Below are 13,335 nucleotides of genomic sequence, written 5' to 3'. Positions count from 1 at the left end.
TCCCCAAACAGTAGGTATCTTCTATAAATAATTTCATTCTTTTGATGGCCTTTATGTCTTAATGTTTCCAGAATTAAAGGCTAAATAATAATGGAATGTTAAATGTCTGATAATTTGTCCTAAAGAAGTTTTAAAGCAGCTGTTATTTTTTAAAGTTTTATCGTCTTAGAAACGCGTAGGATATTTTAAATGTAAGCTAACATTTCTGAATAGTTTCCAGAGAATGTGCTCTCAACTCAGTGTTTAAGGACTATCCTTTGTGTTTACTCTGCAATTCCTGATAGAGGAATAAAGCTTAACTAAAGCACTTGAGCATTTTCAAGGTGGGTTTTGATAATATTAGGTGTGTGTTGTAAATATAAGAGGTGACCCATCGTATTTGAATGTGGCTGTATTCTAAGAGAGATTTCTGGTGAAGTTCTGTACTCAAATGTTTTTGGTATAATGGCCTGTTGAATAAAATCTTTAACTTTCAAACGTGACAAGCTTCCACTAGTAGCAGACCATATGAAGGAGAAAACACTGATTTATCAGTACAATTTAAATGAAAACTAAATGGTGTAATTAATGAAGATTTTTGTTGGGTTTGGTTTGGTTGTCTTTTTTCCACTTGTGTATAGTAGGAATGAGTTACACAAAGAGAGAGAAAATGCCTCTTATTATGCCTTTTATTGGTTCATGGGAAGGATTCCTGAATAGCAGAGGGAGGAGGATCACTGAGGCGACACCTTTCCTAGTCTCTGGATTTCAGGAAAGAAGCAGGAATTTTGTTTTCTAAGGAATTTAAACACCAGCCGCCTATACAACTTGAACTAATCTGAATTAGGTCTCCGACTCTCTCAGAAGTTTTGATCTTGATAGTATGTTCTTCTAAGGAGCAAGGCTTTTGAAATTAGAAGAGGAAAAAAGATCGGTAAGATTGAAGAATTCTGTGTGCAACTCTACCAGATATTGTAAATATTAACTAGTAGGCTCTTTTCAAGTATTCAGAAATCATCTCTGATTTTTGGAGCTTGTACTTGGCAAAGAAATGTCTGAAGGAAACTCCTGATTTCAACCCAAGGAGGAAATAGGTAGGAACTTCTACAAACTGCCTTGTCATTTATGTTGATGTGCAAAGAGTAAAAGAATGTGTCTGTACTGGTGAAAAATGTTAACTAATCCAGAAGAACAAGATTTGCTACTTTGGAGGAAGTTCTGAGAAGCACTTAGGCACCAGCTAAAGGGAAGCTCCACTGTCTGCTGTTGCTAGATGATATAGTTATCCTTCCATTGTTGCAGTGAAGGTCTGTTGGCATTGTAATAGGCTTAGGAATTGCTGAGACTAGGTAAATGTTAATCTCTTCTGTAATGCTTGTGAATATAAGTGTTCTCGTGTCCAAAGTTTCTTCTCATCTGCAGTAACTACTGCTTACACACACATGAAATGTCCGAAACTCAAAACTGTGATGAGATTTCCAATGTATTAGCATGCAGAAGAATCTTAAAGTCACTGAAGGCAAAGAACAGGTACCTGATGCAAGAATTTTTGATGTTAAGAGTACGTTTTCTTGTGGAGGGGAAAAAAACAATGTGCTGCATTGCGTGGGAATTACCTCGTATTGAAATACTGGACGAGTGTACATAAGAAGAGCTCAAGCTTCAAGGATAAACATGTGAGGTGATTTGTGAGGGGAAGATGCTGTTTTACATGGATGGGTGCAAAACCTTTTGTATGGGATGGATTCCAAGGTATATTAAAAGCTGAATGATTTGATATTGACTAAAAAAAAAGTGTGTAGTTGCAGCACAAGGCTAGAAGTCCCTTTTCTCGATATTGGAAAATAAATCACAGCCCTGTCTTTTGTCCTTTTGTAATCCTCCATCAGAGCAGGTCTACATTTTTCTGTTCGCATCAGGCAGGGAGTGTGTGTTTGTGAGATACAGTTGCTCCTAGTCCTTCGGGTTGGACTGTCCCTGTAGCTGTGTTAGCTGTTACACAAGTGAGCACAGCAGGAAGCCTCAGACATTGTTTTTTGGGTCTTACTCATCAATCCTTGCTTTCTGAAGTGCTGGTTCTGCTTGCTTTCCTGTGATTGTGAAGTGAGGAGAAAAAATAATCTTTACAATGTGCCTTGCTAATTCTTTATTTATGCAAGGATATTTGTAAATACTGACTATTCACTTTTTTCAATATATGAATGATGTTAGATCTTCAGCTTGTCGTCATTGTACCTGCCTTTTGCTGAGACGGGAAGTCCTGCCTAAACACTGGAAAAGGATGAAAATAAAGTATTCATAAAAAGCTGTACTTCACATATATAGTAACGTTGTTGAATTCTGTTTTTCCCTCGACCACTTTTATCTTTGTGACTTCTGCTCAATTTTCCAACAAGAATGTGGCTTATTGAGATCAATTTAGAACTATGTGGTGTGTGTGTGTAGTAGATGAGTCTAGGCTTAAAAGTTCATCACTTAACTTGGACAGTTGCCACCCAGGAAAGAGATTTTTGCATTTATGATACTGTTGTGAAAAACACAAGCTGAGCACTGTGCTGCAATCAGAACTCCACGGAGTGTTACCAATTTTCAGGAAAATAATAGGCAAAAAAATATAAGACATTTTTTATAAATACATCAATATGACACCTACCCCTTAAGTGCTACATGCATCATATCGCTTTTGTTCCCCTTGAGAAAGGATGTAGAGCTGTATTACATGAGGGCATGGCAGCAAAGGTAGTGGTCATGGAAGGGCTTGTTCTGGAGATGGATTTCTTACTTTCCCCTGATTATTTCTGTTATGCCCGTTATTGCAGCATGAGTGCATAGCAACCGTTAATGTATTCATATCACACTAATGTGAGGAACTGTTGTGAATTGACATGGAGAGACAAGACAAGAGTAAGGATTAATGTGTCCAATAGTCTTGATCCTACACATGTCAGCATTTTGGTACAAAGTTTCCTTATGCAGGAAGAATATCTCTACTCTTCCACTTTCAAAACTGAATGCTTTGCGTCTCTATAAATTCAAGCTTTTTAAATATGAAGATGGGGAACTTCAATATGAGGAGTCTACATGGTTTGGCTGAACAGGCCTAGTGTATGTATGGGTTTGTAATCAAGACTCAGAGCTGCCTTTGTCTGGCTTACTGTAAGGCCACCTTTTTACTTGTACATGCATCTTTCTCTGCTTTTCTGCAAGCAAAGAAATCCCGTTAGCTCTGTGTTCCAGCCTTTCTGTTCAGTGGCATCATGTAAGCCAGTTAAGTGCAGCACCTGAATGCACATCTTTTTCTTATATGGCAATGCTTAAACGGTATGACACAGTATTCAGAGGGAATGGTGACCCAGACAAAATCTCTAGCAGACTGACATGGCAACTTCTTACAAGTTGGTCTGATACCTTATCAGAAGGGCTCAGTTCTGTTCAAACGCTGGCATGGATGAAAGAAGGCTGTAAAGATGTTTATATAGTCTGAGCTCCCCAAAAGTCGGAAGTCTGCTTTGGTGAACATGAACTAAAAAGTTCAACTGTTGAACATAAATCCTAAAGTTTGGATTCTGTTTGATAGCCGCTTTCCTCTTAACAGGAACTTGGCAGATTAAATTGCTCTGTGGGTCAGATGACTCCATCGGTATTCTGTCTGTTGAGGTGAAACAACTCTGTGTTCATGTATACACCTTTCACACCCATACTGCCAGACAGTAATGTCTTAGGCTTGTTTGTTTCACAAAGGGTTGTTCTAATTGGGTGTAATAGAAGGATGATGTAAACCTGATTATTTCTGTTTAAAGCAGGATTCTCTGAAATATCCACACACCTAAGATTGTGCTTCCATTTGCTTTTCTGCTGCCTTCCACACTTCTAAGAAGGAAGTGTGTATGGCACAAGTTAGCAGGTTTTTTGAAGCGTGGCCATCTGAAATGGCCACTTAGATGAAATCTTGTGCAGGTTGTTAAACAGAGGTGTGTTTTGCATTGGATTTCTGTCCCAAGTTGTCATGATTCTGGGATCATTTTTCTTTGGAGCCTGGCTTTTCTGGAGAGAGGCAAATGATGTGAATATGAGAGTACCTTGCAGAGTGCTGTTTCTACCTGTTTCAGGTGGGGAATCATGTTATGTTCATTTGACAGCTGGCTCAAATTGGAGTAATTCCCATTTCTGAGGTTCTGGAAGAGCAGATGTAAGGTACAGTGAAGTCCTTGGGTTCTTGAGTTTACTCTTAGCCATGCTACTGAAGTAGCCTACATTTTCTTCATTCTTTTACTGACATAGTTGTAGAGTAAGAAAGAAAGAATACATGGAAGTGTGAGACCATTATGAAACCTTTAGAGACAGTAAAAGTTTTACAGTGCTCTTTCTTGTCTCAGAGGATGCCAGCCCCCATCAGACTGCGGGAGTTGATCCGGACCATCCGGACAGCAAGAACCCAGGCAGAAGAGCGTGAGATGATCCAAAAAGAATGTGCTGCTATCCGGTCATCCTTCCGAGAGGAAGATAACACATACCGATGCAGAAACGTGGCAAAGCTGCTGTATATGCACATGCTGGGATATCCTGCACATTTTGGCCAGGTAGGTTAAAATTTAGCGCCTTCTGTGCATAAGCCAGTCTGTCTTCTGTGTTTTGGGCTCATTACCTTGATCACAGCATTCCTAGCTGCAGTTCTTCACACCTTTGGGGTGTTTTGAGGTCTGTTTTCACGTATGTTCTGAACCTATGTTAGTTAGTTTAGACTTCATTAGTGATATTTGCTGTTTGGGGCTTACATATTTTGTTTTGAAACTTGAGGTTAGTCTGCTTTTGCCATACTATCTCCTCCTCACCATCCATGTTTCTGCAGAGCAGTAGTGCTTAAACCACAGTCCAAGACATAGGGATGTTTTTAGATTGGATCAAAATAGCACTTTGGAGTTCTGTCTCTGAAAAATACTATATAGTTCAAAGGAGGTTCTATGCCCTTTTCCATATAAAGTAATGTATTTGAGACAGAAAAGAGCTGGTCTGTTCCTGGCAGTCAGAAGCTTGTGTTCCTTATCCCCATCTTAGTCAGGTGACCTGGAGAATGCAGGTGTGAGTTTTCCATCTCTTGGATTATTTTTGATGTGCTATTTTTGACAGAAATTTTAGGTAAAGGAGATAGGAATATGGAAACTCTTGATCTACAAGGTGTCCCTCAGGCTAGCTTTGTTTAGTCTTTGGGGCATTGTTTTGCTTAGAAGTCAGTAAGTGTCCTATTAGTAGTAATCTAACCTAGGATTTCAGTAAAGCTTAAATCAGTCAAATTATCCCTTCATGTAGCTTCATGTCTTGTGTGTCTGTCCATTTGTGATTGAATTTACCAGTCCTAATATGTCTCACTGAAACAGTAAGCTCAAATCAGTGAAATCAAATCACAGATAGTTAGGATTAGTGAGTTTGGGCTCTGCTGTAGCATATCAAGTGCCTCATCTTATTTGTATATTATTGGATTATTCTCTCAGGATAAAGAGTTTTTAAAAAGAGCAAGTGAAGTTGTGTATTATTCTGTTCTTAACGTTTTTCATAGCTGGGCTCTCTGGTCCAAGGGAGAAACTTCCTGTAACAAAAATTAATTATCTTGGGGCCTTAAGAATAATGAAAAGTGTTACAAAAGTGTCATCTAGAATTTCAACGTTTGGCTGTGTTAAGAGCAAAATTTCATTCTTCTATCTTGTTGCTCAAGTATTTAATCTCATCCAAGGAAGATTATAATTTGCCATTTAGTTTAATGATTTAATTTACCATTACTAAGTAAATTTACTAATTTACCATTACTAACTAAAGCAGCAATTTTCAGTTTCTTCTTTGGTTAGTAATGGTAAATTCACTGTTAGTGAAAGAAGGCTAAAGCAGATTGTTCAGTATCTGTTATTGCCAGGCTTGCTACATCTTGAAAAGAAGCATCTATTCTGACTATTTGGAGAACAGAGTACTTCATTCAATGCCCTTGGTTCTCTTGTAGTTTATCAGTTGCATTTTCATGAGAGCCCAATGCTGAAAAGGGTTTTAACAAGTGTTCTGCAAGAGAGTGAGTTAGAGAACTTTGCATGTCCTTAACGCTTACCACTGGAGGGAATCTTGCAAGGTGCTGCTGTTGTGTAGGAGTACAGTTTGTGTGAGCTGGGGACCTGTTGAGGACACAGGCTCTACCAACAGTGGGGTCTTGCAGATAGACAGTCCTGCAATGTAGACAGTAATCTTCTGAGAGTGATGGGATAAATATGCAGGAAAGAAGTTTTGCAAAAAAACAGGAGAGCCACAAGTGGTGTTACAGTCTCTCTTAAAGCTGCAAGCAGTGGGCAGCTAACAGTCTGGGTAACTAGGAGTGAGTGGGTGGTCTACTTCTATCCAACCCAGGGCTCCACAACTTTGACCTGGGATATCTTGTACACAAGTATGAGAATGAGCACTGTATTTAGCCAGTGCATGCTGATACGCACTGGATGGCTTGCTGTCTCCTGAGCATGTGCAAAGGCTGTTGATGCAAGTTTGGAAGTCGTCGGACAGTCTGGACAAGTGTTCAGATAACTTTATTATTGTCATTGTTTCTATTTGAAAAAAAAATTGCAGTTAGAAGAGTGCCTATGTCAGTAAGAGTTGGGTCAGTTGTAGTCCGGTTACATGCCAGTAGTATCTGTTACAGTGGTGATGTAGCAGATTTTAATTGTTCCTTTGAATGAAATGGATTTAACAGTATCAAGATTTTTTCCACTAATTACACCTGGTAAGAGCTTCAGCTGATCATGTTTCTTAGTATTGCTGTGCATTAATGTAGTTTGCATGTGCTTCTGTACAAGTGAAGCAAGTACTCATCAGCCTTTCATAGGGTAAATTTCACTAATATATTTAAAATTCAAAAGTACTAGAAATGTATCTTAGAGTATCTGTTGCAGTCATCAGTTTTCTTATGTTCTTCCTCAGTCATTCATCTTCTGCCTTCATTGGCTCTTACTCTGTAGCTTAGGTGTCATCAATTTTATGTTGTGTTTTTGCGGAGGATTGTATAAGTATCTTGTAAACCCAGGAAAGAAGGTTGTTTCAGAGGTGCATTATTCTCTTACAGAAAGCACTGGAAACATGAGAGCTTGATATCTAGTGTTTTGTATGTTATCTGTGGCTGATCTCGGGCATTTGGGCAAATGCAGTTTTCTTTGCAGAGAGCTGGTCTTGTTGTTCAGAGGTGTTTATTCGAGGTTTTCATCCCATTTAGCCTTGCAGACTGAACTCAATTTCTTTCAAGCCTTTTCTTCCTGATTTGTCATCTTTGCACTAGCTGGGCTTTTGCATATGATAACAATGTCAACAGCTGAGTGTGTGTTCTATTGCCACGTGGCCATGAGAACCTGCAGGACGGGGACTAGGCCATAGCACTTTTTCTCTGGCACTTCACCTTTAATTTTCTTACCAATATACTGTGCAACTTTACTCTTGTTGATGTGTGTGTTTCTTGCATCTCACCTATGTCTTGCCCTGTTCAAGCTTCTGTCTAGCTGAAGACATGAATACCTTTTCCTGACACCTCATATCTTTGCCTGTGTGTGCCCCCTTTGCTATGGATCTGTTGCCAGCTCTGTCTGACCCCTCCTCAGACATATTGTGTGTGCTTATTTGCTGCCCCAGCTAGTAAAGCAGACTTACAGAAATAGTTTGTGAGGGATAGAACTCTACTTCCCTGTCAGGAAAGTAGACATAGATTATAATTGATTAGTTATCTGTTACAGAAAACTATTTTAGTGCATTGTAATGTCAGAATATGTCTGTGGTGGATGGTATTTGCTTTTCAAAGTGTCAGATGTAAAAATGAGCTGGCAGTTAAATTTTAAATTAGCCGAGTGCAGGTGAAAACTGTGTATGTTGTCTTGGGAATCTCTTCTGTGCTATTGACCACAGTTGCCATTTCTACAGGGGGAAGGGGAAACTTGTGGCTGGAATGCACATGATTTTAGTAAACTTCTGGTGTCCCAGAGATTAGAGGTGTGCGAAAACATAACTATCTCTGACAATCTACTTTTTGCCTAGATAGAAAGTTAGTTACAGATCACAATAAACACAATCTGATTTTAGAGTCATAGACTCCTATAATGGTTTGTGTTGAAAGGTCATCTAGCTCTAACTGCCATGGGCAGGGACACCTGCTGGTCGAGGTGTCTTCAAGCCCACTTCAGCCTAGCCTTGAACACTTGCAGTGATCCAGGAGCAGGCACAGCTTCTCTGGGCAGCCTGTGCCAGGGCCTCACCATGCTCACTGCCAAGAATTTCTTCCTAATATTGAACCTAAACTTGCCCCTTCTTCCATTTGAAGTCATGACCTCTTGTCCTGTCACTACATGTCCTTGTTTTGGCAGCTTACAGAGCATTGATCCTCTTCCTAGTAGGTAAATTGAACCTTTTAAGTTTAGTTAAAAAATTTCATGTGCATATCAAACATGACACATGATCTAGATTTCCAGATCTTTATTATTTTGTGTTTACTGCTGTATCTTTCCTCTCTATCAGTGTGCTATTCCTCTCTATCAATGTGCTATCATTTACTTTTGTGATCTGACATTAACCAACATATCTGGTATATCTGAGGTCACGGAGGACCAACAGTGTCTGACCACTTCAAGGCACCGGAGCTGCTAATGACCTTCCTGCTGGCTTTGTTGGAACTTTAGCCAGGTCATTTAATCTTTCTTGGTTTTCCACATCACCAAAATGGAAATGAAATACACCTTTAAAAGTGCATTCTGAGATACATACATTACTACACATCAAAATTCAAACCGTTTCTTCTCTAGCTAAGAAGTAGTTTTCAAGCTAATTACGTATTTTTTTTTCTTCTTTTTTTCCAGTTGGAGTGCCTCAAGCTTATCGCATCTCAGAAATTCACAGACAAGCGCATTGGGTATTTGGGTGCCATGTTGCTGCTGGATGAGAGACAGGATGTTCATCTTCTTATGACCAATTGCATCAAGAAGTAAGAGTACCACCTCTCCATCAAACAATGATTTGAGGTTTCAGTATTGCAAAGTATCCTTCTGACAGTGATACTTAAGAGTACTTTAGGGTTTTTCCTTTGTGTTAGAAAAATGGTGCCTTGAAATTGTTATGTGCTGTTGACCATAATAAGGCTGTCGTTGTAGTGCTCTGTATTGGGCCATCCTGTGTAGCTTCTTTAGTGGGAACAGAATATAAAATTGCATTAGTTTTGAAGAGGCATATGTAGCAAGCAACACATGTCCTGTGTGTTTGTTTGCTTCTGCTGACAAACTCTGAAGAGTTGTCAAGGAACAAAGCTATGTATCTTGCTTTCTTTTTAAAATCTAATGGTCCTGACAAATGGTTTTCATTGGAAGCAAGGCAGCAGCTTGGGATGTGCTGTCATTTTGCTGAAATCAGACAAGAGGGGATGGGAATGACTATTGTTTTAATACTTCTCTCAGCACAGCAATGTTAAAGTGGGACTTTCTTACATCATAGTTTAGTGGGTGATGATGAGTGCGTTTTCTTTTCAAGATGGATTTGAGCAGGTATGGAACAGCTGGGTTCTGGTTGACCTACCTAAAGGTTGTGTGTGGTGTACCGGTTTTTATTATTATGTACTTATGTATGTAATAATACATGCTTATGTATGTATTATTAGCACTTTAGTCTCTCAAATATTAGCAAGTAAAGTATTGATCTTCAATTAGACTGTGGCCTCAAAGTGCTTTAAAAAAAACTGGGGGCCTGAGGATCTGCTAACTTTGAACCTAGCGTCCAGGAGACAAGATTTTGGTCTAAAGATCTTTCATTGAAGTGCTATACCTGTGAGGTGCTTCCATTTGAGCCAGGGTGAAGGTTAACACCTCCGTTGGTTGTTTACGCTGCAGTGAATTTCGTAAGGGTGTAGTGAGTTTGAACTGGAAATGGGTCTGATGGAAGCTGAGCGAAAATGGTGGACAGCTTCCCACCATCTTCTGGGTTGTATATTGCTTTCTCCTTCAGCTTCTGTATCTGCCATTGTGTCTTGCTTTTATCTAGACATTAAGGGATTTATTTATGGCATTGTTTTTCGTGTTTCATAGCAAGACCCAGGTTTTTGAGACGAAAAGGAAAGCAACCTCTTGAAGCATGTACTTGTGATACACACAGCTTTACATAGCTGCCAAAAAATTGTTAAAGGAGGGAAACAAAAACCCAACCTATTTAATAGCATGTGCTACCTGTTCCTTCATCTGCATGTTGCCATAACTGCTTCATGTTACAACTAGAATACTGTCTTTGCATTCGGCACCTCTTGCATGTTTGATTCAGCTTCTTTCCCCAGCTCTTCCATCTTGCAGTCCCCAGCTCTTGTTGCCTCCCAGACCACAAACTGTGTTTTTTACTTTCTTCAGCATTGAATCCTGGGTAGTGTGGCAACCTTAGTACCAGACAGAGATGGAAAAGGGGTGTAGAATTTGATTTTCAAGGCTGTTGGGATTGCCATATAGAAGCTATGTTGTCTTGTGCTTGGTGTGATGTTGTAGCTAGCCTTATGAATAACATCTCCTGTTAGGTAGCTTAGCTTCGTAGTGACCACTTTTCACAACTTCCTTAGACATATGAATAGGAAAAATTGCTAAACAGAATTCTTGTATGAATTATTTTCAAGGTGTGTGAATGGTGGGGTTTGTGGTTTTCAGTCAGGAGAGAGAATACTTTTGCACAGATTTTTCTATACTGTTTGGTTTGTAAATGCAGAAGCTAAAGCCTGTTGTAGAACATATTTAAACTGAGACAGCCCACAGTGTCACTGCTGCTCTGTACTTTGCATGCAAGTTCCAAAGCTAAAACCATATTAAATGGAATTCTGTATAGTTGTCCCTCTTCTCAGCTCAATCCCTGGATACCCTGACAGGTCAACCTGATAGTTAAACCAAGTATTTTTATCTTTTTAATTGAGGATTCTAAGTAGAATGAGTAGCAAACCCTGCGGTACATGCACTCAAAGCTTCCATTGATCCCAGGTTGTGCTCCCACAGAGCTGTGAATCCAGAAAGTTCTTTCGGGCCGTGTGTTGCTGGATAGATGACTCTAGCTGTAGATGCCCTTTTTTTTGTGTGTTCAATTTCTGCGTGTGCATGCTGATTGACTTTTTTTGTTCTCCTTTGCAGTGACCTTAATCACAGCACGCAGTATGTGCAGGGGCTGGCACTTTGTACTCTTGGCTGCATGGGCTCCTCAGAAATGTGCAGAGACCTTGCAGGAGAGGTGGAAAAGCTCCTCAAAACTTCCAATTCCTATCTTAGGAAGAAGGTACTTCAGGAAACTTTTGAATACTTTGTTATGGATTAAAAGGCAAGATTGATTGAACACCTTGTTAATATCTGGAATACTAGATGACTGAGATCATGCTGAGTGAATATTTTCCCAGTGTGCAAGACAGAGCTTAAAACTCCCTGTCTGTTAATAGCAGGATTGTATGTAAGCCTCTAAAAGATAAGCAAGCACCCAGTTGGTGAGGCAGTTGCTTCTGGTTTTGCACTCTTCTCCCGTAATGTTATTGGTGGCAATGTGAACGCTTGCCCCCTCATGGGCATTAGCCTCAAAATTCTGGTCGCCAGTTTGATTTATCTTCTCAGGTAAGAGAAGACCCTCATTAGTAACAGTGCAGGCTGGTATCAGAATATTTGTACCTATTTGATGTCTTCTGTTGATGATGGTAACAGTAGTATGAGAACTAGAGGGGTTGAAATGGACAAACACTTATAAATTGTCTAATTTCTGTAGCAAATGTGCCATAGCATCAGCAAAGTGTGATTGCCCTATTCTTTTACATTTATTTATTGATAAGTCTTGGTTAGAGTGTGAAGCACTAAGATTTAGGAAGAGATGCATTGTTAGTTCTTTGTCTAGTGCTAGATCCAGAGAGTTTGGAGAGAAGGCAATGCCAAGAGGTCTTGCTGTGTTCTGGAAAGAGGCACTTGATTTTCTGGCAGTTGCAGGGAATGGTGTCTCCTGTTGCTTCTCCATCCTAGAAGAAATAGGCACGTGTTTTTTCAAAAAACCCTGGAAATGTAGTTTTGTTTCTCATAGTACCCAGCACCTGCAGGAGGAAGTTGTTTTTTGGGGAAGGAGGGAAAGTAAAGAAGCCATAATTTTACAGTAAGTTTAATTATTTTTTTCCAATACATTATCTCCTTCCCAGCAAGAGGAAGATAGGCTGAAGTAGCCCTATTAAAGGCTGAGCTGCTTTGCAAATAATAACACTTCTTGTGTGAATAATGTAAAAATGAACCATTACTAGGGGAGTATTAGTTTGTAGTTCAGTGCTCCCTGTTTATTGAACTCTCTTCTGGAATGCTGTTGAGTAACACTTGTAATAGAGAGATGAAAAAATGTGCCAGGCTTTTGTTTATCATGAAGATTGTTATAGTTCCCACTGTGCTAGATATTCCCAAAACAGGTATTGTTATCTTTGCAGTGTGTAGTAAAAAGTGTCTTTCCGATCCAGGCAGCACTGTGCGCTGTTCATGTCATCAGAAAGGTGCCTGAACTTATGGAGATGTTCCTGCCAGCCACCAAAAACTTGCTGAACGAGAAGAACCACGGTAATAGCTGAGACTGCACTTAGCAAGGCTAGGCCATTCTCTAGAGGATAGTGCACTTGCTACCTAAGCCTTTTGTTTGGAGGGAACTTCAGAGGAGTATTTGTATGATTTGTTTCTTTCCATTTCTACACAGTGAATGCAAATGTCATTTAGAAGGAAGAGATGTGTATGACTCTGCTAGTCAACAGGACTTTAACATGGCATAGGTGACAAAAGGAACTCTTTCATTGTGTTTTGATACACTTCAGAGTGGGTGAAATGGGAGCGTTTGATTTTTATCCTGTACACTGCCTAGCGTGACTCTAAGGAAGTGGCTTCTTAGGTTTGGAGATATTATTTTTGTGTAATCTTTCTTTAAATGGAGTTCTGAGGCCTCCTGAGGAAGGTGGCATAAGGTCTGCTAGGCAACCCAAATCAGAAGAGAAATTAGGAAGTGTGAGGAGCTTGACACCCACAATGCAATTAACACATGCTGTCCTTCTGGAGTCTTATATTTGTATTGAATCATATTGGACTGGATATAGAGGAGACCTTAGAGGGCAGGAGCCCAGCTACGACCATTACTGTATGTTTAGTATGCGAGTTTCTGCAGACCAAGTCCAATTTATCTCCTGCCTTGGCCTTTAATTGCAGCTTTAAGACAGGAGCACATTGCTGTCTGCTTTCCCTTGGACACAGCTGCAAGATATGATATGTTGAATTCAAGAACATTTTTTAATGATTTCCTGTTGTTTTCTTGTGATGTTTATCAAATGTCTGGAGCCAGTGGAAT

At 39.7% G+C, this 13,335-nt stretch overlaps 1 protein-coding gene across 2 annotated transcripts in view; it reads left to right on the top strand.

Annotated features, from left to right (window-relative positions):
- Positions 1-13,335, top strand: part of AP1G1 (adaptor related protein complex 1 subunit gamma 1) — a 37,258-nt gene that overhangs the window by 3,921 nt on the left and 20,002 nt on the right. For both annotated transcript variants that reach the window (XM_074550622.1, XM_074550623.1), the window contains 4 exons: positions 4,356-4,559; positions 8,841-8,965; positions 11,127-11,268; positions 12,467-12,563. In XM_074550622.1, coding sequence (XP_074406723.1) covers positions 4,359-4,559; positions 8,841-8,965; positions 11,127-11,268; positions 12,467-12,563 — 565 coding nt within the window. In that variant the 5' untranslated portion in view covers positions 4,356-4,358. The remainder of the gene's footprint in view (positions 1-4,355; positions 4,560-8,840; positions 8,966-11,126; positions 11,269-12,466; positions 12,564-13,335) is intronic.

This window comes from Zonotrichia albicollis, chromosome 13 (assembly GCF_047830755.1).
Source record: "Zonotrichia albicollis isolate bZonAlb1 chromosome 13, bZonAlb1.hap1, whole genome shotgun sequence".
Classification (NCBI taxonomy): Eukaryota; Metazoa; Chordata; class Aves; order Passeriformes; family Passerellidae; genus Zonotrichia; species Zonotrichia albicollis.
The sequence above is the reverse complement of the archived record's forward strand: the minus strand, read 5'-3'. Positions and strand labels throughout refer to the sequence as shown.